This window comes from Balaenoptera musculus, chromosome 7 (genome assembly GCF_009873245.2).
Source record: "Balaenoptera musculus isolate JJ_BM4_2016_0621 chromosome 7, mBalMus1.pri.v3, whole genome shotgun sequence".
Classification (NCBI taxonomy): Eukaryota; Metazoa; Chordata; class Mammalia; order Artiodactyla; family Balaenopteridae; genus Balaenoptera; species Balaenoptera musculus.
In genome coordinates this window covers 79931224-79957703 of record NC_045791.1, presented here as the reverse complement: position 1 = coordinate 79957703, position 26480 = coordinate 79931224, and the positions used below count along the sequence as shown (strand labels likewise).

The 26480-nt window shown below is 41.1% G+C and overlaps 1 protein-coding gene across 3 annotated transcripts in view; it reads right to left on the bottom strand.

Moving 5' to 3' along the window:
- Positions 1 to 18772, bottom strand: part of BMPR2 (bone morphogenetic protein receptor type 2) — a 187162-nt gene extending 168390 nt beyond the window's left edge. For all 3 annotated transcript variants that reach the window (XM_036857146.1, XM_036857147.1, XM_036857148.1), the window contains exon 1: positions 18540 to 18772. Coding sequence is in view for 1 of the 3 variants with exons in the window: in XM_036857148.1 (XP_036713043.1) it covers positions 18540 to 18615 (76 nt within the window). In the remaining 2 variants the exon portion in view is untranslated. The remainder of the gene's footprint in view (positions 1 to 18539) is intronic.
- Positions 18773 to 26480: the final 7708 nt, after the last annotated feature.

Here is a 26480-nt window from a genome sequence, read left to right as displayed (position 1 = left end):
CCGAAGACCCAACACAGCCAAAAAATAAATAAATAAATTAATTTAAAAATGTTCTCTTTAAAAAAAAAAAAAAAGAATATACTTTTGCAGATAATTTAAATTAAATCCTATCTTTTGGGACTTCCGTGGTGGCTCAGTGGTTAAGAATCCGCCTGCCCGGGGCTCCCCCAGTGGCACAGTGGTTAAGAATCTGCCTGCTAATGCAGGGGACATGGGTTCGACCCCTGGTCCGGGAAGATCCCACATGCCACAGAGCAGCTAAGCCTGTGCATCACAACTACTGAGCCTGTGCTCTAGAGCCCGCGAGCCACAACTACTGAGCCCGCACGCCACAACTACTGAAGCCTGCGTGCCTAGAGCCTGTGTTCCATTATTTATAATTGCCAAGACATAAGAGAAGCCACCGCAATGAGGTGCCTGCACATCACAACGAACAGTAGCCCCCACTCACCACAACTAGAGAAATCCTGCACACAGCAACAAAGACCTAACACAGCCAAAAAAAAAAAAAAATGCCATGGAGCAACTGAGCCTGTGCACCACAACTACTAAGCCTGCACTCTAGAGCCAGCAGGCCACAACTACTGAGCCTGCGCGCCACAACTACTGAAGCCTGCGTGCCTAGAGCCTGTGTTCCTCAACAAGAGAAGCCACCACAATGAGAAGCCCGCACACTGCAACCAAGAGTAGCCCCCGCTCACCGCAACTAGAGAAAGCCCACACGCAACGAAGACACAATGCAGCCAAAAAGTAAATAAAATAAATAAAAAATAAATAAAAATCCCATCTTTAACATAAATACTATTATTGTAATACAAACAGGTTCAAAAGAGAAAGGTTCAAAGAGACTGGACAAGCCAAAACAATCTTGAAAAAGAAGAACAGAGCTGAAGGAATCATGATCCCTGATTTCAGCCTATACTACAAAGCTACAATAATCAAAACAGTATGGTACTGACACAAAAACAGACACAGAGATCAATGGAACAGGATAGAGAGCCCAGAAATAAACCCATGCACTTATGGTCAATTAATCTACAACAAAGGGGGTAAAAATATACAATGGAATAAAGACAGTCTCTTCAATAAGTGGTGCTGGGAAAAATGGACAGCTACATGTAAAAGAATGAAATTAGGGGGCTTCCCTGGTGGCGCAGTGGTTGAGAATCTGCCTGCCGATGCAGGGGACACGGGTTCGAGCCCTGCTCTGGGAGGATCCCACATGCCGCGGAGCAACTGGGCCCGTGAGCCACAATTACTGAGCCTGCGCGTCTGGAGCCTATGCTCCGCAACAAGAGAGGCCGCGATAGTGAGAGGCCCGCACACCGCGCTGAAGAGTGGCCCCCGCTTGCCACAACTAGAGAAAGCCCTCGCACAGAAACGAAGACCCAACACAGCCAAAAATAAATAAATAAATTTAAAAAAAAAAAGAATGAAATTAGAACAGTCTTTAACACCATATACAAAAATAAACTCAAAATGGATTAAAGACCTAAATGTAAGACAGGAAACCATAAAACTCTGAGGAAAAAAATTGGCAGAACACTCTTTGATGTAAATCATAACAATACTTTTTTAGATCTGTCTCCTAAAGCAAAGTAAATAAAAGCAAAATTAAACAAATGGTACCTAATTAAACTTAAAAGCTTTTTCACAGCAAAGGAAACCACTGACAAAACAAAAAGAACCTACTGAATGGGAGAAAATATTTGCAAATAATATGACCAATAAGAGGTTAATATCCAAAATATATAAAGAGCTCATACAACTCAGTACCAAAAAAACAAAAAACCCTCTGCCATTAAAAAATGGGCAGAGGGCTTCCCTGGTGGCGCAGTGGTTGAGAATCCTCCTGCCAATGCAGGGGACACGGGTTCGAGCCCTGGTCCGGGAAGATCCCACATGCCGCAGAGCAACTAAGCCCGTGTGCCACAACTACTGAGCCTGTGCTCTAGAGACCGCGAGCCACAACTACTGAAGCCCGCATGCCTAGAGCCCATGCTCCACAACAAGAGAAGCCACCACAATGAAAAGCCCACGCACCGCAACAAAAACCCAACACAGCCAAAAAAAAAAAAAGGGCAGAAAATGTGAACAGACATGTTTCCCAGAAGGAAATAGAGATGGCCAAAAGGTACATGAAAAGATGCTCAACATCGCTAATCATCGGGGAAATGCAAGTCAAGACTATAATGAGGTATCACCTCACACCTGTCAGAATGAACACAAATAACAAATGTTAGGGAGGATGTGGAGAAAAGGGAACCCTCGTACACTGCTGGTGGGAATGTAAATTGGTGCAGCCACTGTGGAAAACAGTATGGAGGTTTCTCAAAACACTAAAAATAGAACTGTCATATAATCCAGCAATCCCATTCCTCAGTATATATCTGAAAAAAAAAAACCCCACTAATTCGAAAAGACACATGAACCCCAATATCATAGCAGCATTATTTATAATTGCCAAGACATAGAAGCAACCTAAGTGTCCATCAACAGATAAATGGATAAAGAAGATATAGTACATATATACAATGAAATACTACCCAGATATTGTATTTTAATATCTACAAATTAAAACAGTTAACTGTAAAACTTCTGCTGCTGAGGTATCAGATTAGGAAAATAGACTCTGCTAGCTATGTCAGGGCTTCTGGAAGTTAGCTGTAAAATCTTTACCCCATTTAAATTCTACCCTAATTCTGCCCCCAATTATCATGTTGCCTTATGGAGTTTTCACTCTACTACTAAAAAAAAAAAAAAAAATTATTGGTCAAACTCTGTTATTGCTCATAATTTAAAGGTCAGTTTAGAAAAAAATTGATGAGACATTAGAGACTGCAGTCATGCCAACTTTATTCTAGAGTCCAAGTATGAAAACTAGCAGCCTCTAATATTATTTGAAAGTAACCAAGAATGAAAAAAAGTTACCCTGGCCAAAAACTACTCGGGATATATGAATGAGCACTTCCTTGTGATAATGCGGGGGAAAGAAGAATATCAACAAAAAACAACAAAAATCTCAAAGTAAAATACTGAATATGTGCCTATGTGGGAAAAGAAAGATTACATCTACTTTAAATGAGAATACAAATGAGATATGACCCAAGTCTTCAAACTCTGCAATAATCTTTTTAAGAACAGGACAAACAGGAAAGTCCTGATCTACAAGGGCCGTATGACTAGGAATTATTCTTATAGTCTGTATTCTCTGCATCATAAAGGGAGTCCAGGGAGATGGACTCTAGCCCTATTCTTTGAATTATTTTGAAGCAAAATACTTCCCATGTTTACATTTTTTTCCAATAAATGAAAAATACAGATAATACTAATACATATTTGTAGTGCTTACTGAAAATATTAAATAACAGATCTCTAAAATAAACATGTGAAGGAAATACATTTTTAAAACTAATTCAACTGTACACTCTAAACCCAAGAAATAGTCCTTGCTATTTAAAAAACAGTATATCACAGAAGGAGGTGTGTAATGATACCAAAATGTTATTTGACAGTACCAGGGAGAAAAATCCAACCTGCCACCTCCCTTGTCCATCTTGACTACTACAACTGCCTAACCAGGCTTCCTATTTCTCCCTGGCTCCTCTCTAATCCTTCTCCACATACAAGCCAAAGTCACCGCTGAAAAATGAAAATTAGATAATGAATTTACTCTGTTTAAAATCTTTCAACAGCATTTCCCATTTTCCTAGACTAAAATTCAAACTCTTCATCTTTCTACCATGGCCTAAAAGGCCCCGCAAGATTTGGCTCCTGCTTGCCTATCTAACCTCTTGTCATGCATCTCTCTCCCTAAGTTACTATAGGCCACACCAGTCTCCTTTTTGATCCTGTAAAATACCAAGCTCTTTCCCACCTTCCAGCCTTTGTGCTTTCTGTTTCCCTTCCTGCAATTATTCACAAATCTGCCTCATTTTAATTCTTCAGATGTCACCTTGTAAGGAAGGCTCCACTGACCACCTTAACCCTCTAACACCTTAACCCTGTGACATTTATCATAATCTCTATCTTGTTCATTTATGTATTTACTACTTATTTATGATCTGTCTTCTCAACAAGTAAGTGCCATTAGAGGCAGAAATCCAGATGCCTTGTTCATGGTTACAAGATACTATGTTATTCTCTTAACCTAACCTAATCTTCATAAATACAACATGTATAAGCTAGATTACAGAATGTAAGGTCTCCTACATATTTTGCTCAACATCTCCTTTCAACGCTACTAAACAGTGTTCAAATGCCAGAAGACATAAGAAAACCATAAGAATATTCAAAAATCAGCAGGTGAATATTTTATCTTGGCTCATTTCAGGAGTGTTACAAACTTGTCTTCTCCTTAAACTTATGATGTCTTTAAACTTATTTTAACAGTTGCCCTATAGAAAAGCACTAGGCTGAGTTGCCTCCCTGGATGGCTAAATGGCCTTCCTGCCTCATTCATTAAGTGTACTTGGCAACATAAGAGGCATTACAGCATATAATTTGCTTCACATATAGCCCTTTTATTTTAGTAGTCAGTTTTTTTTCACACATAATTAGAAAAGAGCTGAATGAAACATTTCCCCAAAAACACTGTAAAGAAAATCTCTAAAGATGCAATATGAAGAATTTTGAATTTAAATTATCAATACTTTTCTCTGTAGAAATGTCATCATAAAACACTGAAACCAGAGAATCATTTTCTCTTTACTACTGTAACCTGCTTAAACAAAATTATAGATCAAAAGTTCTTAGGTTTAGTGAAACATGGTATTTTTTAGGGGACATGTTATTCATTAACACTGCTCTCACCCTTAGTATACTAGAGATTTAAAGTATCAATAAAACTTTCTTGCTCAAGAAAACTATAAGGCACTCCTATCAAGGAAATATATTGTGGTTGAATCTATTAAAAAACAAAACAAAATCAAGCATACAATACCTCTGATGAATCATTTAATATATATCATATAATACATTACCTAAGGGTTAAAATGGGGCTTCTTTTCCTATATCTCTTTATGATACCCTCTGCTTCCTTTTACTACTTGCTTTTCATTTTAAGTGTTTCCTCTTACCTGATTTAAATTCTGTCATCAAACAAAGCAAACGTAGCTAGATACCCCAAAAACTCCAACTGTCAAGAATGAAAGTAGGGCTTCCCTGGTGACGCTGTGGTTAAGAATCTACCTGCCAACACAGGGGACACGGGTTCAAGCCCTGGCCCGGGAAGATCCCACACGCCATGGAGCAACTAAGCCCGTGCGCCACAACTACTGAAGCCCGCACACCTAGAGCCTGTGCTCCGCAACAAGAGAAGCCACTGCAATGAGAAGCCCACACACTGCAATGAAGGGTAGCCCCCACTCACCGCAACTAGAGGAAGCCCACGAGTAGCAACAAAGACCCAACACAGCCAAAAATTAATTAATTAATTAATTTTTTTAAAAAAAGAATGAAAGTAAGTAGGAGTAATGTGGCTGGGAAATGCAACCCTAAACAGTATCAGTGAGATCTTACATGTGTCTCTCTCTTCTGGATTGCTACTTTGATCGCTACCTCCTTAATCATCTATACTCCCCTCACAACACTTTCCCCACAAAGGATTATAAACCATTATCAGCCAGATCTCAAGTCTTCAGAGTTCAGTACAGCACTTAAGCCAATCTTAAATAAGACAGAATATATATGCCCCAAATAACCTCAGCTTTCATCACCACCCCACCACCATGGGCTCAGTAGGATGACCGTCAACCAAATATAAAATTCAGTGGCCACAGGAATGACAGAGGACTACTCAGGTTGCTGAATCTTCTCCTCCTCCTCTTTTTTGTACAGTCTAGCCCACTTGCCTAGGCCTCTCAGCCTCTGTCCCTGCTCCTTACAGTTGGCTCACACCTATGTTTACCACACATTTGGTCACTGTGCCTTGGCCACCTGGCTGCTCTTCTAAAGAGTACCTCCGGGGCTTCCCTGGTGGCGCAGTGGTTGAGAATCTGCCTGTCAATGCAGAGGACACGGGTTCGAGCCCTGGTCTGGGAGGATCCCACATGCCGCGGAGCAACTAGGCCCGTGAGCCACAACTACTGAGCCTGCGCGTCTGGAGCCTGTGCTCCGCAACAAGAGAGGCCGCGACAGTGAGAGGCCCGCGCACCGCGATGAAGAGTGGCCCCCGCTTGCCACAACTAGAGAAAGCCCTCGCACAGAAAGGAAGACCCAACACAGCCATAAATAAATAAATAAATAAATAATTTAAAAAAAAAAAAAAAAAGAGTACCTCCGTTATGAGGTGAATTCCCTTAGCCCAACCTCAAAGGAATTGTGAGCTCTATGCCATGCCTTTCCAGCCACAGTGACTTATCCACTGCCCAAATTATTACTATCCTTCTTATTACTGCCTATATGCATTCTGTATACCTTACTTCAAATTTGGATTTTTTAACCCAGCCAGTAGTTGAGCATACACCATTGTATTTATGCTCTTGTCCTATAATAGGGTAAGTCTGTCAGTACTGGGACAGTGATCCATACTTCTTCCATACTTAATTTCCTCTTTTATTGTCTGTCGTTCTCTACCCAAAACATTTAGCATATTCATGTTCAATGAATACCTTTTATTACACAACTAGTGTGAAGATAATCTATCCTAATTTTATTATTTTACGGAGAACAATCCACAGAATTTCAAAGTTGAAAGGCAGCTCAATGTGATCAATTCTCTCTTAAAAATGAGAAAGTCTTGGGCTTCCCTGGTGGCGCAGTGGTTGAGAATCTGCCTGCTAATGCAGGGGACACGGGTTCGCGCCCTGGTCTGGGAAGATCCCACATGCCGCGGAGCGACTAGGCCCGTGAGCCACAACTACTGAGCCTGCGCGTCTGGAGCCTGTGCTCCACAACAAGAGAGGCCGCGATAGTGAGAGGCCCGCGCATCGCAATGAAGAGTGGCCCCCGCTTGCCACAACTAGAGAAAGCCCTCACACAGAAACGAAGACCCAACACAGCCAAAAATAAATAAATAAATAAATGTGTGTATTTCTTTAAAAAAAAAAAAAAAAAAAAAATGAGAAAGTCTTGAGAGGAAATATGGTTAAGAGCAGAGACTTTCAGAAATCATGAAAACCTTGGCTTGAATTCCAGTTCTGCCATTTTCTAAGTGTAAGGCTTTGGGTGATATATTTAACCTCTGTGCAACTGTTTCCTTATCTATGAAAAAAATATCTATTTCAGCAAAGCTGATACAAGGATTCTATGAAATAAAGGATAAGGATTCTGTGAAATAAAGTTAAAAACTTAGCATGCCTGTCATAAAGAGGTATTCAGTAAATAACTCAATAAGTAATAAGTTATTATTAGAAGTATATACCATCAAACAAAGCACTTAATCTGTTTATCTGCTTCCTTAATCTTAAAATAGGAAAAATATCTACCTTTCAGCTATTTTGATAGAGAAAAACATGTTAAAAACACTCTGCATTGTACTTGACACACAACTGGTACTCATAAAGAGGGACATTATGGTTATTAAACAATAGCTATTTTACGTTGCTACTCTCAGTAGCATCTACTATAATTCTTTGTATTGAAGTATTACTTTTTTTTTCCTTTTTGGCCATGCCTCGCGGCATGTCAGTTCCCCAAACAGGGTTTGAACCAGTGCCCCCTGCAGTGGGAGCACAGAGTCCCAACCACTGGACCGCCAGGGAGGTCCCAAGTATTACTTTATTAATGTCACATTTTTTTGGTAAATCTTTTATACAACAGGTTCCTTTAAACAGTAATGAAATATTCATTAGCTACAGAAGTTCACTGCTTCTCCAACACAATTCTCAAGATAATTACTGAGGACATGACTCAGTTGAATCTCACAGGACTCTCTCTCCAAACACTTTAACTAGATGTTATCTTCTAAACAACAAATTCTATAATTAGTGACCTAAATAAGTAAAATGGGCTGAAAAGATTTCAGGACTCCGTTCACTTAAGTGACAGGATGATAAATGCAACCCACAGTAATTTTAGTACTTCTGACTGTATTAACTTCCTTCTGATATTGTCATTTAATTGTTCAGAGTTTTCTTTTCACATATAATTCTTTGCTTTAAGTAATAGCTCCCAAACTTTCCAATATCAAAGCTACTGTTTAAAAATGTCTGAATTCACAAACCTAGAAGAGCTTACACAAAGAATGGTATGCTGCTTTCGAGCGTACACCAATACAGAGATAAAAGGCAAGGGCAACAAGGCCAGACCAAGCTGCGGCAGTTTGGGTGGAGAACGACAGACAATAAAAGAGGAAATTAAGTAAATTACTTTTTCTCCCTTCTCCCTCAGACTACCCCCAACTCTGTCCCTTTACCTTTTGCTACCACTATTCTTCCCTACATCTGTACTACTCCTATGAAATATGACCACTAGAATGGAAAACTAGGATGACAAAAGTATTCCACTTGGTGCTATGTATTTCCACACACCAGCTGCAAAGAAAAGAACAGGTTCTAACTCAAACTTGTTCTGAATACATTAAATGAATACAAATGCTCAGGCATTTTAAGCCATTGATATTAGTCATATTATTTACTTACTTGATGCTCCCTCGTTAGAAACCCAAACAACCAGGGTTCTTAGAAACTTTTAAATTAAAATAATAGGGAAGGCTCTAAATGAGAGCTAAAATGTCTGGGTCCCAATGCTCAGGCATTTTAAGCAATTGATATTAGTCACCTATTTACCATGACAAGCAAAAAATCTATTATGACAAGTTAGCAGAAGTACATTTTATATATTCCAAATTAACTGCCCCTAAATGATGCTTTTCACTACCCAAACAGGACACTTTGTCTACTTGGAATTCAGTGATTAAAAGACAATTTGCCTAGGGCTTCCTTGGTGGCGCAGTGGTTGAGAGTCTGCCTGCCAATGCAGGGGACACGGGTTCGAGCCCTGGTCTGGGAAGATCCCACGTGCCGCAGAGCAGCTGGGCCCGTGAGCCACAATTACTGAGCCTGCGCGTCTGGAGCCTGTGCTCCGCAACAAGAGAGGCCACGATAGTGAGAGGCCCGCACACCACGATGAAGAGTGGCCCCCGCTTGCCACAGCTAGAGAAAGCCCTCGCACAGAAACGAAGACCCAACACAGCCATTAAAAAAAAAAAAAAAGACAATTTGCCTATATAAGAAGCAGTAGAGTGCAGCAGTTTAGAGCATGAGCTGCCTGTGTCTATATTCCCACTCTATCACTTATTAGCTATGTTGCCACGGGCAAGTTTCTTAATTTTTCTGTGCCTAAAACTCCTCATCTGTAAATGGGGATAATACATAAGAGAATCTACCTTCTTATTATTATTGAGTTACTATACGTACAACACAAAGAATAGTTCCAGGTGGTTTAAATTATCTAAAAGTTAAAAAAAAAAAATAAACCTATAGACTCATCTACTATAAGACAGAACAAAGGCTTTTCTAAGATAACACAAAACCCAGACATCAAAAAGGAAAAGATAAACAATTCTAATTGCATAAAATCATTCTTTTATATTAATATCACCTTCAACCAATAAGAAAAAGAAACAAATCATTAGGAAAATTAATCTGATACCTGAACAGGTAATTGAGAGAAATGCAATTGGCCAGTAAGCATACAAAAAGAAGCTTGGCTTCACTAATAATTAAAGCACTGCAAACTGAAACAAAATACAATGCTTTTGCTTTGGCAAAAATTAAAAACATTGATATTATACAATATTTGGAAAAGGTATAAGAAAATGGAAATTCTGATATACTACTGGTGGAAATGAAAACTGGTACAATCTTTTGGGGGGAAATTTGAAAATTCATATCAAAATTTTAAAATGTGCAAACTTTCAACAAATGATTTTACTTCCAGAACTATCCTGCATGAATAATCACAAAAATCTGTGTATTAACGTAGTACGTAACGATTCTACCTTTGTTTAAAAAAACAAACTCTAGTTATACCCAGATGTTTATTTATAGTACATACAAAAAAAAGTATGAAAAATTATACAGCAAACTACTAACAATGGTTACATCTAGGGAATGGAATTAGAGAAAAAGTAAAGAGGGATGGGTCTTTTTATTTTCTATACTTCATTATCACCTAAAAATTTTTTTAATGATTCTGTGTCACAACTTTAGGATTCTAAAAAACAAAGATTCTTTCAAAGAAATAAAGTCTAGAAGCAAAAACAAGTCTTAAAATACATAGCAAAGTCAATACAAGTTTATCTTACTACTTCCTATAGTCACTATTGGTGCTGTTTCCCAAATTCCTTTTGTAGATACTTGGAAAGATCACATTTCCTAGAGGTTGGGAGAGACCACGAGACTAAATAGTGAGTCTTCTACTTATACTACTTACCAGTAGTATAAGTAGAAGTATAAGTATAAGCAGCCTATTGGCTGCTTAGTGTACAAATCTAAGCTGACTTAGTACAAATCTAAGAGTACTGTCTTGCACTTAAAAGGATTTAGCAAGAATCAGTAAAACTGAATTTCTCATAAACCTAAGTAAATGGACAAAATAATGATTCCTAGAAAAGTGTTGGATAAATGGAAAAAGTTGGTGTTAAAGGATAAAGTGAATTTAGTTTAACATTCTTGATAACATTTCATCAAGCTAACACACTGGTTTAGCAAAAGGAAAAAATAAATATCCCAGAAAAGTTATCTCCCACAAAAAGAACTCTGTTTCGATAAGTAACATGAATAAATTCATTTTCTGACATCATTTGACTGTTCTTAATCTTGCCTTTCTTGTCACCATGATATGGCCCTTTGGGTAGTAACTAAATATAAAAAGTTACTCTTCACACTAGACTGGCCCCTAGGGGTTCTAATCACTAACAACAGATGGAAACACTGAAAATTTATCCTCAACTAAGTATGTCATCATCTCTCTTCTGATCTAATTGGTGTTCCTTTCCAAAACTTAAGCTTTGAATCTTCTATGAAAATTTTTATTATCCACCAACATTTGACTGCTATACTCCAAACCAAAACCGAAAATAATCTGCTGTCATTTATAGCAAAATAAGAAATCATAACTAAGAAGTAGTTCAGTCTAGGCAATTATTCCTGAATGATTAAAATGCCAATAAGATTTTCAGATGCTTGAACTATTACAAGTATTTTATACCTGCAGGCTAACACTATATATATTACATTAATGCTTTGCTTTGAAGGTATAATAGACTTCGTTTACTCATCTGTAAAATAAGGAAAAAATAATAGTAGCGATCAGTCTATTTAGAGGATAATGAGATAACACAGTAAATATGTAAGGCATTTAGTGGATATAGTAAAGGCTTAAGAAATATTCATGTCTCCTCCCTTACTCCCCCAATACAGATTTACTCACTAACTGTAGCCACTATCAAGTTATATAAAGTATCTTAAATCTAACCTCTTTTAAAACATTTGATTTTCTGAATTTTTACTTCTTTGTAAAGTTAAAAGCACAATAAAAGTTGAACAAGACAGAGGTCAGCAGATACAGCCATAAGTAGTAGGGGCCAGATTGTGTAGGATATTTTAAATGATTGTGACTGAGTGAGATTCTGAGATTCTGATTGTGATTCTGAGTGACATGGAGAGGCATCAGAGAGTTTTAAACAGAAAAAAGTGATGATCTGACTTAAGTCTGAGAAGGGTGACTAAGGATACTATACTGCAAAGTTAATGTAATAAAGCAAAAGTGTTAGAGAAAAAAAAAGTTACTGAAAAGCTACAAGTGAGAGAAGATGGCTTTTAGATTAACATGGTAGCAGTGGAGGTGTTAAGTAGTCAGACTAGATATATTTTGAAGGTAGAGCTAAGAATTTTTTCTATCAGACTGGATGTGAGTGTGGAAAAAAAAAAAAAATGAAGAGACAGGATATATTCAATTTTGGGCCTGAACAGTTAGAATGACAGAACTGCCATTTGCTGAGTTGGGTAAGACTACAGGAGGAACAGGCCTACAGAAGAAGCTCAGGAGTTCAGTTTTGGACATGCTAAGTTCGAGATGACTATCAGACATCTAAGTGGAGATGTGGAATACTCACTCAGCTGGCTACACGCAACTTTATTTCAAGGAAAGAAGTTTAGGATGGAAATAAATTTGAAACTTTTCAGCCTCTAGATGTTATTTTTAAAGCCATGAAACTGGATGAGATCACCAAAGGAGTAAGTGTAGACAGAGAAAAGGACCAAGGACTGAGTCCTGGGACAACATATCATTAAGAGGTGAGGGACATAAAGAAGAACTATCAAAGGAGATAGAGAAGCAGAAGGAAAACCAAGAGTGTGGTATCTTAGAACACAAATGAAGGAAGTGTTTCAAGGAGCAAAAAAAAAAATGATCAAACTGAGTCATGCTGCTGATAGATCAAGATGAGAATACAGAGATAAACCAAAACACAAGACGGACATATGCACAAAACATTCAATATGGTACTCTTTATTAAGAGAAGAAAACCAAGACAAGCTAAACATCTCCTAACAGGAATCAAGTAAATACTAACAAATACACTCAATGGAATATTACACAGTTACTGTTTGTGACATATTATTCCATGTTTAAAAGTTTGAAATGTAGAGACTTCCCTGGCGGTCCAATGGTTAAGACTCCATACTCCCAATGCAGGGGGCACGGATTCGATCCCTGGTTGGGGAACTAAGACCCCACATGCCACATGGCATGGCTCAAAAAACAGTTTGAAATATAATTAATAAATTATACAATCACACCCACACAAAACTATACACTCCTTTATTTAAAAGTTAGAAGTAAATACACCAAAATAAAACACAGTGTTGGAGTTATGGGATTAACAGTATTTTCTCTTTACTTTTCAAAGAAAAACAAAAATACAAAAACAAAGCTTTCCCTAAAAGGTTGGCCTAGGGCTTCCCTGGTGGCACAGTGGTTGAGAGTCTGCCTGCCAATGCAGGGGACACGGGTTCGAGCCCTGCTCTGGGAAGATCCCACATGCCGCGGAGCAACTGGGCCCGTGAGCCACAATTGCTGAGCCTGCGCGTCTGGAGCCTGTGCTCCGCAACAAGACAGGCCGCGATAGTGAGAGGCCCGCGCACCGCGATGAAGAGTGGCTCCCACTTGCCGCAACTAGAGAAAGCCCTCGCACAGAAACGAAGACCCAACACAACCATAAATAAATAAATAAATAAATAAAATTTTAAAAAAAAGGTTGGCCTAGAGTGTCTTTTACAATTATATAGCTTGGTTCATAGACTATTCTTGTCTACAAAGGCAAAGACTGAAGAAAGATCAATAATGTTGGGAAAAGTCAACTATTTCCTCATTTAAATGAAAGAAAAGAACTAGGCGGTTTGGATTATTAGATACATACACATATATACATATATGTAAATGACACACTATGTCATTTGTTAAGTCATGTTTTGCTCTAAATCACGCTATTTTGCACTTAAATTGCTGGGACAGAATAAAGGTATATTATTAAGTATATTTTTGACACTGAAATTTTTAAGGGAAAACTGTCTTGAAAGATAAACGAGAAGACCTTCTGGCGTTAACAAATTGAAATTTCTCAACGCCATCTGCATCTAGCCTTCCAGATATAGATGAGGAATTGCCATAAAGAGATATGTGTGCACACGATCCTTCTATTCCCCCAAACATCCAACTCCATCTAAAACTATTACAGCCAATACCTCTGGCACAATACTTTATCATGTTCCATAATTCTTCCATCAAGTCCACAGTCAACACATTTAAGGTGAGAATGATTACACAAATTTTGTATCATAGCTTGATAATCTGTGTAATGAAGTTTAAGTGTTACTTAATATGCTCAAGGCAAGGTTGATGGACAGTGTTGGACACTGGGACTCTAGGTATGTATGTAAACTTTTACATTAGCTCTTCTGGTAATAATTCCCCTAACATCTTATTGCTATGTAACTTGACATATCATACAGACTCTTAAAGGCACGCCATAGTAGAAAACTTGTACCTTACATCTACCAGTTTCTTACACAGAATTTCTTTAAAGAGAATTTATTGAGGGGACTTCCCTGGTGGTGCAGTGGTTAAGATCCGCCTGCCAATGCAGAGGACACGGGTTTGAGCCCTGGTCCAGGAAGATCCCACATGCCGCGGAGCAACTAAGCCCGTGCGCCACAACTACTGAGCCTGCGCTCTAGAACCTGCGAGCCACAACTACTGAGCCCACATGCCACAACTACTGAAGCCCATGCATCTACAGCCCGTGCTCCGCAACAAAGAGAAGCCACCACAATAAGAAGCCCGCACACCGCAACGGAAGAGTAGCCCCCGCTCGCCGCAGATAGAGAGAAAACCCACACGCAGCAACAAAGACCCAACGCAGCCAAAAATAAATGAATAAATTTATTTTAAAAAAAAGAATGAAATAACGCCACTTGCAGCAACATGGATAGACCTAGAGATTATCATACTAAGTGAAGTAAGTCAGAAAGAGAAAGACAAATATATGATAACACTTACATGTGGAATATGAAATAGGATGCAAATGAACTTATTTACAAAACAGAAACAGACTCATAGAAAACTTATGGTTACCGAAGGGGAAAGGCAGTGGGGGAGGGATAAATTAGGAGTTTGGGATTAGCAGACACAAACTACTATATATGAAATAGATAAACAACAAGGTCCTACTGTATAGGCACAGCGAACTATATTCAATATTCTGTAATAAACCATAATGGAAAAGAATATGAAAAAGAATGCATATATGTATAACTGAATCACTTTGCTGTACATCAAAAACTAACACAGGGCTTCCCTGGTGGCGCAGTGGTTGAGAATCTGCCTGCTAATGCAGGGGACACGGGTTCGAGCCCTGGTCTGGGAAGATCCCACATGCCGCAGAGCAGCTAGGCCCGTGAGCCACAATTACTGAGCCTGCGCTTCTGGAGCCTGTGCTCCGCAACAAGAGAGGCCGCGATAGTGAGAGGCCTGCGCACCGCGATGAAGAGTGGCCCCCGCTTGCCACAACTAGAGAAAGCCCTCGCACAGAAACGAAGACCCAACACAGCCATAAATAAAATAAATAAATAAATAAATAATTTAAAAAAAAAAAAAAACCTAACACAACATTGTAAATCAACTATACTTCAGTTAAAAAAAAAAAAAGCGATATGGCCAGTTATAAAATTAACTGATTTATACTGACTTCACTCTGTACCTTTTATAGTTAGAATTTACCCATCAGAGACCAATATTCAATTTCTTCTCTTTCACTGTTAAGAAAGTTGGCCTTTAATGAAGGAAAGCTAGAATAAACATCTCTCCCCACATTTCACACACACACTAATACCAATACCACCACTACAGCAACCCACATGCCACGATAGCTTTTGTAGACAATGTGTGTGTTTCTGAAGAGATGTATGTAAAATTGAAATCCAGTCAAGTGAATTATTTCAAATGCCGGAAGAATCAACTGACATTGACTAGGCAGAATCAGCTGACATGGGGGACAACTGAGCCACGGACACATGTGAGCCAGCCAAGGAGAAAAAGGTTTATGACATGACGCAGGACGCTGACTTCCTTCAGTGTCCTGGAGAAGCTTCCAGGTAGGGATCCCAATGAGACCATCTGAAATACCATGGGCTCCCTGGTCTCCCAGGCCAAGAAGGATGCCAAGAAGGACAAGAAGGATGAACACAAGAACTAAGACTGGAGGGAAAAGAGTAGCTGAGTCTGCTCATTGGGCGGCATATGGTGGGGCAGGAGATAGGACTAGATATGTTATCTGTAACCATTACAACCTAAATAAAAAGCTTGGCAACTTTTTTTTTTCAAAAAAAAATTTTTTTAAACAGAAGCTGACCTTTAAATAAGTATTACATTATATTGTATCCTTTTATTAAAATTAAGAATTCATGGGACTTCCCTGGTGGTCCAGTGGGTAAGACTCCCTGCTCCCAATGCAGGGGGCCTGGGATCGTTCGATGCCTGGTCCGGGAACTAGATCCCGCATGCCACAACGAAGATCCCACGTGCTGCAACTAAGACCCGGCGCAGCCTAAATAAATAAATAAATGTTAAAAAAAAAAAGAACAAGTTCAGCTTCATGCCCCTGTTCCAGACCATAAAAAAAAAGAAAAGAAAATCATTTATAAACCAAACAAGCACATATTTTTCATAAATTCTTATTTTTGCATACTAACTGTTCTTAGAATTAAGGAATCCAAGAACTAAACAGAGTAAGCAGGAAAGAGGGACTCAAAAGAAATAGAGGATTATCCACGACCCCATAGAGAGATGTGATATCAGTCTTCCAGTATTATTTTCCTGTTCAGCTGTACCATTTGCACATGTCTAGTTACATCACTGCATCTATACATCCCAAATTCACACAAGCCCTCTCTAGCCACCTTGCACTTAATGAAACTGCTCTAGCCACTCCAATATTAGGCAAAGTTTTACACATTTAGAACCATGACATTTGCGCAACCAGTGCTGTACCAAGATCCTGTCAAGAGTCCTTGCTTCTCTTCAAAGGCTAATCTGGTGAAGACACTAACTCTCTCATGTTCCCAATTAGAGTGAGAAGTTGTTGTCATCATTAATGTGATAGGTAAGGGAACAGACTGTAATTCTAGCTCCACAATTTACTGACTGTGTGGTGAGTTATCTAAATTCTCTATACTTCACTCACTCTGTAAAAGGAGCATAACTGAACCTGGAGTAAAGAACTGTCATGAGAATTAAATGAGAAAATACATGTAAAGCTATTAGGACAGTTGCTGGCGCAGAGCAAGCACTCAATAAATACTATTACTATTATTGTTACAGCTCTGAAATCCAATTTCACAAATGTTGGCATCTGGTGCTATGTAATACTAAAGAAAAAGATGACTAAAATCACTTTTAAACAGTGATTACTTTAATCCATCCCTTTTAAGGGCCATTATTCTAATATTTTATTTACCAAATAGAAATCAAGTTTATTCTTACTTTTATCAGTTCTGATCAAAAAATGATAAGCCTGTCAACAATAAATGAGAATCTATGTTCTAAAAAGGTCAAGAATAACAAAGAACACTAACAAGTCTATGCTCTGAGATTTCTCCTCTTAGAACGACTGCTTGAACTTAACGCCTTTTACTCTCTTCATATTTTACAGGGACCACATGGCTTACTACTAGAGAACTTAAATAGCTAACAGAATATAAAGAACTCTGGAGAAAAATCATTCACTTTTACCCCAAAAGGAATTGTGATGATTAAGAATATTAAAATATCAGTGTCAAAATACATTCAATTCAGAAGTTCAAGTTATGTTAACACAACTATCACAAACATAATAGACATTAATCAACAATATCAGAAGCACAAAAGAAAGTTCAAAAACTGTTTCAGTATCTTCCCAACGCAGACTTTTTAAATGGAAATAAACACCCGTCCGTGTCTAACATTGCAATGAGAAATTTACTGAAAGTGAATATTACACTTATTAAGAAAAAATAACTGGAAAGGTGTTATGTTGTCCTTTATTCATTTTTAGATGTATAATCTATTTGGCCATCCTAAACCAAATTTAAGAATTATATGTATGATTCACTCCCCAAAATTTCTAAAAGCAAATCACCAAAAGACTGCTCGAAAAGTAACTGCAAATGAAACGAGGTTTTTCCTAAGGTGTCTGAGAACTAAAATCAAAATATTCTAAGGAAAGGATGACTACCATTTCCCTTTAAGCTTCAGTAAAATGTCAAAAGAACTTTCAGGACTCAAATCTCCTAGAAGTCTGATGTGAGGTCAAAGTTGTCTCAATGACAGGAAAGTCAATAGATGCCACATGACTAAATGAAAAGCTACCAAAAATACTTCTAAGCCCAATAGTAATTCCAAAAGCATATAAAATACGACTGTCCAGATTGAAAAGATGAAAATATTATTACTAACATACTTCGGAACAAAATAATACTAACGATAATAACAATTAACAATATTATACAGTATATTAAGCATCTCACAGTTCTGCCTTCCTCAACATTTATTCAATTCATTCGGGAACATTTTGGAATAATGAAAGTAACATGGATTCTCAAAGAGTGATCTACATCTAAAAATAAGGTTCAACTATATGTTCTACAGTTGATGTTCTTTTTACTGTAAGCCAAATCTGCTTCTTTATATTAGAAAAAAAAATCTACAGGTCTGTTTCCAAAGATCTCATAATAGACAGTGTTCACTGGTGATTAAAATATTATTTTTAATCCTTGCATTACCTCACAGCTAAAAATGTTAAGATACCACACCCAATGTGTCTTTTTTTTTTTTCCCCCGGCGGGGGTGGGGTGGGGTGGTGGGGAATACGAGGTGCGGGGATTCGAAACTACACGTCAACGTGAAAGGTTAGTTGCCTGGAAGGACTAGGAAAGGCGCGCAGGTACCGGGCGATCGGCGGCCGCGTCGCGACGGGCGAGCGCAGGCCTCGGCCTCTGCAGGCTCCCTCCCCCGCCACCCGCAGAAGTGGCCCGGACGCGCCACCCGGGGCTACTCACCGGCCGCAGCGCTGACCAGCAGGACGGTCCACAGCAGCGAGGGCACCCGCCGGGGCCGCCGCAGCGACGAAGTCATCCCTGGGCCAGCCAAGAAGCAGGAGAGCAGAGAAAAGAAATACGGAAAGTGAACGAGGGCGGAGAAACGCGGCCGGGAGGCTAGTCCTCGCTCTCGTCGGACTTATCCGGCCCGTATTACAATGCAGTTTGAAAGGACAAATGGCAGATGAGAGGACCGAGCTGCAGAGCTTTCATTCCGCTGCCGAAATTCCCTTCATTTCTCTCCCTTGCGGCTGCGGGTGTTCATTCGCCCAGGACAGGGTGCCTCGGCCCCCCAAAGTGAAGGCATGTCTGTGGGGAGAAGCAGGGAGACAAGAAGAAAGCCCCGCAGTTATTTCCCTCGTAGTTTCACGATATCAAAAAAATATCCAGGTCTGGGAGAAAACATATCCAGGGTGCCGAGGGGTGGGGAGCGGGGATTCGAGGGGCGCCGAGGATCAGCACAAGTTCCCGACTGCCGGGAAGGGCGAAACCGGGCGGGCGGCGGCGGCGCCCGGCGGCCCGAGGCGCATCGCCTGTGCTCCGGGAGGGCAAGATTCCTTTTAAGTTTCGCTTCGGTGCTTCCCTTACTCCGATTTCGAGCAAAGCAAATTCTCTTCCTCGACTGGATCGAAAAAGGTGCTGGCCTCCATGGACAAACCCACGGCCTTCACGCCTTCGCGGAACAATCCTACGAGGGTCCGGCAGGTCCCGGCGGGAGGGCTGAGTGGCGGTGGGAAGCGGGGGAGGGGAGGGGTCCTCAGGCTGGGCCCCGAGCTCTCCGAGACAGCGGGCGGAGGGGAGGTGCCGGGAGGCTGCCCTTTCTAGCCCTCCCGGGTGCGCTCCTCTCTCTCTTTTTTATTGCTGCCGCTCCATCTTGCCTGAGGTAAATTCCACTGTGGAAGCCTTGTCTTCTCCCGTCAATGGCTCCTCTGAGCGAATCACAACCCCCCCCTCCCGAGGAAGCCGCCGCCGCCGCCACCTCCTAGCTTTCCCGCAGCTCTAGGCTCCGGGCGGAGCTCGGGCGTCGCGGGCCGAGGGTGGGGGGCGGCGGGAGGGCGGATGTAGGTGGCTGGGGAGGGGGTGGGCAGCGAGGCGGCGAGACACCCCGCGCCCCTCCGGGAAGCACTTCCAGCGGCTCCGGGCAGACCAGACACAAAGGGGGGAGTCGCCGCAGCTGCCAGTCTGCGGCGCTCCCGGTCACCGGAGTCGCCCCGCCTCCGCCGCCGCCTCCGCCTCCTCCTCCGTCTCCGGCTCTTCCCGGCCCAGTCTGTCTCAGGCCTGTGGTGCAGCGCGGGCGGCGGCCGCAGCGGCGGCGGCGGCGGCGGCGGCGGCGGCTGCAGCGGCGCGACGAGGCCGCACTGCGCCTGCGCGCTCGCGGCCCCGCCCGGCCCCGCCCCTCACTCCAGGGCTAACTGAGGCGGACTCCGCGGCCCTAGCGCAGCCACTGAGGGCAGGGCACGGTGGGGCCGGCACCCCGCAATGGACAGCACTGTCCTTTCTCCTTCACACACACAAACACACACACACACACACACACACACACACATATACACCTTCCAGACGTCCACGCTTGGGATTTGCGTGCTTAAGAGAGGGCGGCCGCATGTATTGTCCAGCCTTTGGCAAACTCTTCCGAGCTCGGTGATGTAGCCTCTGACTCCTCTGGGACTCGAGTAAAGCCTCGAAGGACAGAACAACCCCCTTTGTTTCTTGGGGCCCGCGCCTGCCTGTCCGTAGCCCAAAGAATTGGGAAGGACCCACCTTTAGCAGAACCGGAGACCTTGGCCTCCTCGGGCTACTCTCACTGACTCAAACAAAAGCCGGAATTTGGAAAGACCACCCCTACATTGATATTTTTGCTCTAATCGGTGTCCTGCTTCCCTCAAGCACCCATTACCGTAACCCTTCTTAGCTAACGGGAGTACTGAACATTTGAAAGGATGCAAAGCCAGAAAGAACTCATTCTTTTACAATTGTATTCGCTGTCCTGCTGTCTGTGCATATCTGTCTATGCAGCGCTGTTTCCACTTCGAGGGTGGGCCTTTATTCACAAAGGCTGGGGGCCTTAGGGGCTTTTTAGGACATTTGAAAGGAAATTTGCGGTGAGGAGTCGCCGCGTCTAGGTAAAGAGTGGGGTTGGGTCTACGCAGCCGAGGAAAAGAGCAGGTCTTGCTGGTACAGAAGCTTCCTTTGAATCTGGAGAGGATCTGTTTAGTAGGGGTTTTTTTGAATTGCAAAACCCCAAGCAACCAGGATTGGGGAAGGGAATCCTTCCCACCTCCCCCACCCCCGCCCTGCAGCTCTTACACACTCCTGGGGGATCTGGTCGACTTGGGTGGGATTTTGCTGGGGGAAGAGGGAGAAGGTGACGTGCTTGGCGCCATGATCGGAAGTCTGGGTTTAATTCTTAGCTGCGAGGTGGAAAATCTGCGTGGGAGGGCGATCTTAGAGGTGAAGTCTAGCCTTCCCTTCTCCTTCTAAGCAGAAGGGTTATTCTGAAGACTGGTTTTGCTGGTCTTTCATTGTGGCTAAGGGCAGTTCAAAGATACCTTCAAATATACACTCCTGAAGTCATACTCTTTGCTTGCTTATTCAAGTCCCCTTTTATCTCTTTATCTGAACTTGATGTAAATAAATCTTCACATTCCTTACACTAGTTGCTGTTATCATACTAAATATCTTATATAATTAGGGGTTGTGGTAATACCAGCTCAGTATTCTCAGACTCTTTTTAGTGGAAATATTTTTATACTGTTTACCCTTCAGGCAGAGAGAAGTTTTTCTCTGTAGTAAAATCCCTTAAAAAGAAAAAAAAAAAAGCATATACTTTGATTCACTAGTTTTATTACTATATATATATATTTTTTTTTTTCCCAAAAGGCCCAAAATAAGGAACTGGTATTGTTCTACCATTTGACTTTCAAGAAATAAGAGCTAGCACTCAGAGCAATAGGATTTAAGTATGTTAGAGGTGTAGAAAGTTTATTAATTGGTAGTATACTGTTTTTCTTTCTCAAATTGGGATTAAGTACTTGATTACTCTATTTTTACTTGCATAAAAATTTTCCTAAGAAACAAGAAGTACCCTTAGACATATTATAAATGTATAGGTTATATAGAAAAGAAGAAAGGGTCCTAGGAAATTCATATGAAAAAAATTATGCCACCAACTTGGTATGAATAATTAGTAGACAACTAGATATACAACCCTCTTCCCTTTTCTGTTGTTCCTTGTGTCAACTTAAAAAAATGCACAACGTGAGAGTTGCCAGTTAAGTTTTATTTGGGGCAAAATGAGGACTGCAGCCCGGGAGATAGCATCCCAGATAGCTCTGAGAAACTGCTCCAAAGAGGCAGGGGGGAAGGTCAGTATATATGTGATTTTGGTGAAGGGGGCATACATGCAATCAAGCCCATATTTTTTTACAGAAGGTTTCTTCTACTCACAAGGAGCAGTCGTCACCATGAAGGATTTTAGTGTTTTTCTAGATATGATGAGATATAAGAATTGGGCTCATAAAATCGTCTCCTGAAAATAACAATCTGAAGACCCGTTCTGCCAGTTTTTCCCAGAGCACAGAGTGCCTCACTTCTGCTCTCCACCCTGAACTCCTTTCAGGGGGTGTTGAAAATCAGCAGCTGCAGAAGCACCTGATCTAATCCTTGTAGAGGTAGATGGCAAGTGCCAATGGCGAGTGCCAATTTGTAGTTGACTCTTGTAATAGCTCATCTGGGACATGGCTGTTCACTCACTATGAGAAAGAACATCAGAGAAAAACTAGAACTTGGCAATCAATCTGTCCAATAAGACAAGACAGACAATAAAAGTCAAACTCTGGTGAGAACAAAGGATTAGCAGGGCAGGCAAGTTTGTTATCTGTACTAGTTAGGATAAACTGGGTTGTAACAAACTTCTCAGCAGCTTATTGCAACAAAAGTTTAGTTCTCACACGTGGTATGTTTGATACAAGTCGTTAGGAAGCCCATCACAAATGGGGTTCACTGGAAAACAGACCCTGAAACAGATTTGCATATAGGAGGTTTTGGGGTGGTGCTCTCAAGAACAATCTCTGGAGACTGTGGGTCACAAGATTGAGCAGAGGGAGAAGTTGAACTGCAGCACAGTTACAAAACTGAGGCTTCAGCCAGTTCTGCAGGGAGCTCTGGCACTAGGATGGCCCTTCAACATTGTCCTAAATTGAGTCAGGGGCTAGGTCTTTATACCCTTACGCCAACCCATCATTGGATGTGGGCTGCACCCAGGGAAGGGAGGTGCTCCTTGGGTGAGAGGGCTCTCTTTAGCCAAGAGCAACCCCTCCAGAAAGGGACCCAGTTGAGCGCTGTCAGCCACCAATATTTCCAGCAGTTGGGAGACGTGGTGTTTCAGTCCTAAAGGGTGGATCTTGGAACTCAGTACAGCATCCACTACATGGACTCTGCTCATTGTAGTCACTGAAGTCCCCAGACTGTTGGAGGCTTCACTGAGATACATGCTTTCAAGATTGCCGCAATAGGGATCATAAATTTTAATTGCTAGTCTACAGTGTCTTGCTTTAGCCATTAAAATGCTTCCACCCAGAAGCAATATGCTTCACTTCCACTCACACTTTATTGGCCAAAGAAGTCACATGGCTAAACCTAACCTCAAGAGAAAAGGGAAAGGTAATTCTGTCCCACGTGACTAGAAGTAGGAGGACATGAAAATTTGTGAACAACCTTAATAACTACCATGGTGCCCAAGGAGAAGTTAATCCCCAGTACTCTAATCACCAAAAGCCCAACAAGTAGTATAGGAGGGTTTTCTAACATACGAGAAAAACTTTGGTGTAAGAAACTGGGAAATGAGGGGAGCAACACAGAAATCCAGGTGAACAGACCAAGAGCATCTCTAAGATTGATGGATCTTTACTAGGTGGTATGGCTCCTCATGGACTATATCTTTCCTCTGAGGTGGAAGACTTGCAAAAACAAAGTAAGGCCCTGATTTTAGGAGGGAAATGGGAGGACTAAGTAGATTATTAGAACAAGGATTGGAATAAGGACCAAGTCAGAAACCCTATTATCTCCTCTGAGGACTAATAGGAGTTACCTGGCCTCAGAGATACTGAATACTTTTAAGAACAAAGCTTATCATCATAAAGCGGTGGTGTCAAAGAAAAATAGAAGAAAAATTCTTAACTCTAGAATAAAAACAATACAGATGCCCAGAAGTTAGCACTGGAACACCCTTCAGGGTCCAGTAACAGAAGGCAACTTAAAGCTGCTTAGAAACTTTAGGATTTAACCTTTAGGATTTAACTGAGTTATGGGACATGGCATTGTCTCCTGTTGTAAGATTAAGTTGTAGTTGTGGGGAGAGGGGAAAACCCTGATGTGAAGTACAAGGAAAGTTAAATTGGAGACTGACACCACCCCCCTCATCCTCTGGACCTAAAAGCAAACTTAAGTCTCTCTCTTTCTGAAATAAGCAAAGCTTTAAAAACAAAACAAAATAAACAAACAAAAAACTTTGCTTTTGGAACCTAGATCTTTGTCCCATCTCTTTCCTTCTCTTTTTATATAACTTTTGAAATTTTAGTTAGCCTAGCTTCTGGGGTAACCCTTCTCTTTAAGAACAAAATAGAATCATCTGAACCTCCCATCCTGAATGACTCACAGCAGGAGAACACAGCCTTTCCCTAAGCATGTGAAAGATCCCAATCCCAGAGGAGGAGGACTTACATTTTCCACAGATTTACCTGATATGGTCTGGACTTCTCTACTGACACCTTGTAAGAGCTTTTCCTTGCAAATGCCAGACACTGAGCTCTGCTTTCCTCCAAAGAGTAGCAACAGGACCCTTCATTTATTCTCTAAGCTACACTAAAATATGGTTAAAATTTTTGCTAAGGCTTAGAATTTTTTTAAAAAAGAAGTTTAACATAATAAAAGAAATCTTAAAACAGGATATTAGATCTCCTGTCTCCCTGTAGTCCTTGAACCGCATCAATACCTGCCCAGTGGATTCACTTCTCCCTTTGAAAGTAGTATTCCTTAGCCTATAGCCACTAGCCATGTTTCTAGGATCCAGTCCTGTCCTCTCCCTGCATCCAGCTGAAGTTCATCCATTCATCCCCCCATCCATCCTTTCATTCTTTCCTGTATATAATCAATAAATGTTTATTGTTTATTGAACTATGTGCCAGTCACTAGTCTAGATATAATGATATGAAAGGAACAAGGGAGCCAAGTTCCTTCCTCTCATGCTCTCATGGCACTTACCTGTGTTTGTTTTCTATTGTTATTTAAAAAATTACCACAAACCTAGCAACTCAAAACCACACATATTTATTATCTCACAGTTTCCATGGATCAAGAGACCAGGCACAATTTAGCTGGGTCCTCTGCTCAGAATCTCTCGAGGTTGCAATCAAGGTGTCAGCCAAGCTGTGTTCTCATCCAAAGGCTTCTCTGGGGAAGAATCTCCTTTTAAGCTCATTCAGATGTTGACTGTCTGCCAGGGGCTGCTCTCAGCTCCTAGAGGCCCCTACAGTTTCTTGCCATGTGGCCTTCTCCATAGCTGTTCTCACAACATAGTAGCGTATTCATTTGAGCCAACAGGGAGAGTCTCTCTTGCTCCAGTCGGCTAAGACTGAGTTGTATATAACATAACATAATCATGGGAGTGGCATCCCATCACCTTTGCCTTATTCTATTGATTAGAAGCAAGTCATAGTTTCCATCACTCTCCAAGGGAAGGGATTTTACAAGGATGTGAATGATTGGGGGGTCACCTTAGATTATGTTCACCACATTACCTTTTAGCAAGGAGAGACAAGATTATGTTCACCACATTACCTTTTAGCAAGGAGAGACAATATGAGGGGGAGAGCTATTCTACCTTAAAAGGACTTATCAGGGAAGGCTTGTTTGAGGAAGTGTCACTTGACCTGGGATTTGAATGATGAAAAGGATTCTATCAGAATGATCTCTGCTAGGCAGAGATCTGGTAGAAGAGCCTTTTTGGCTTAGGAAACAAGCAAAAGTCCTGAACTAGTTAAGACAATCTTGGTATGTCTGATGAATGAAAAGGGGGACTGTTTATTGGAGCATAGGAGACATAGTTAGAGAGGTAGGCATGCCCCACATCATACAAGGTTAATAGGCCATAGTAAAGGTGTAGATAATTTGCCTATTTGTTCTCAGTTCCATTCCCTTCCCTTCTCTTCTTTGTTCAGAGACTGACTCCTACAAACTACATTTCCAAGACTCCCTTGCCTACTGGCTTCCAGTTAGGTTCAGCCAATGGGAAGTACAAGACTAAGTCCAAGCTCCTCTCATTCATTCCTTTGTTCAGCAAGTATTTACTGTCTACTGTGCTCCAGGCTCTGTACTGTGCTACTCTGGATACATTAAGCAAAACAGTCAAAGCCTCTGCTCTCAGGAGCTCTGTGCTACCAAAGAATTTACAGTTCCTCAAACACACATACCTTTATGCCTTTACACTTGAACTTATATCTGCCAAGAATGCCCTTTCCCCCTCTGATTGTCTTATTAATTTTTGTCCACCATACAACATCCAGGTCAGACAGTACTACCTCTATGAGGATTCCCCTGACCCCAAATCCCAAACAGAAATAATTATTCCCTCTTTGCGTTACCTCTATACCTTTTATAAGCTTCTAATGTTGCACTTGTCAGGCTGCATTCTGATTACTTGCTTTCATTTTCTCCCCTACTAGATTGTAAGCAGCTTAAAAAGAGGGATGATCTCTTATTTATCACTCTATCCCCAGCAATAAGTACAGTAACTAGCACAGAATAGGTTCTCAATAAAGATTGTTGAAAAAAACAAACAAAAAGAAAAAAAAAGATTGTTGGAAAAAAAAGAACAGCTATGAAATTCTAGGACTCTACCCTAAG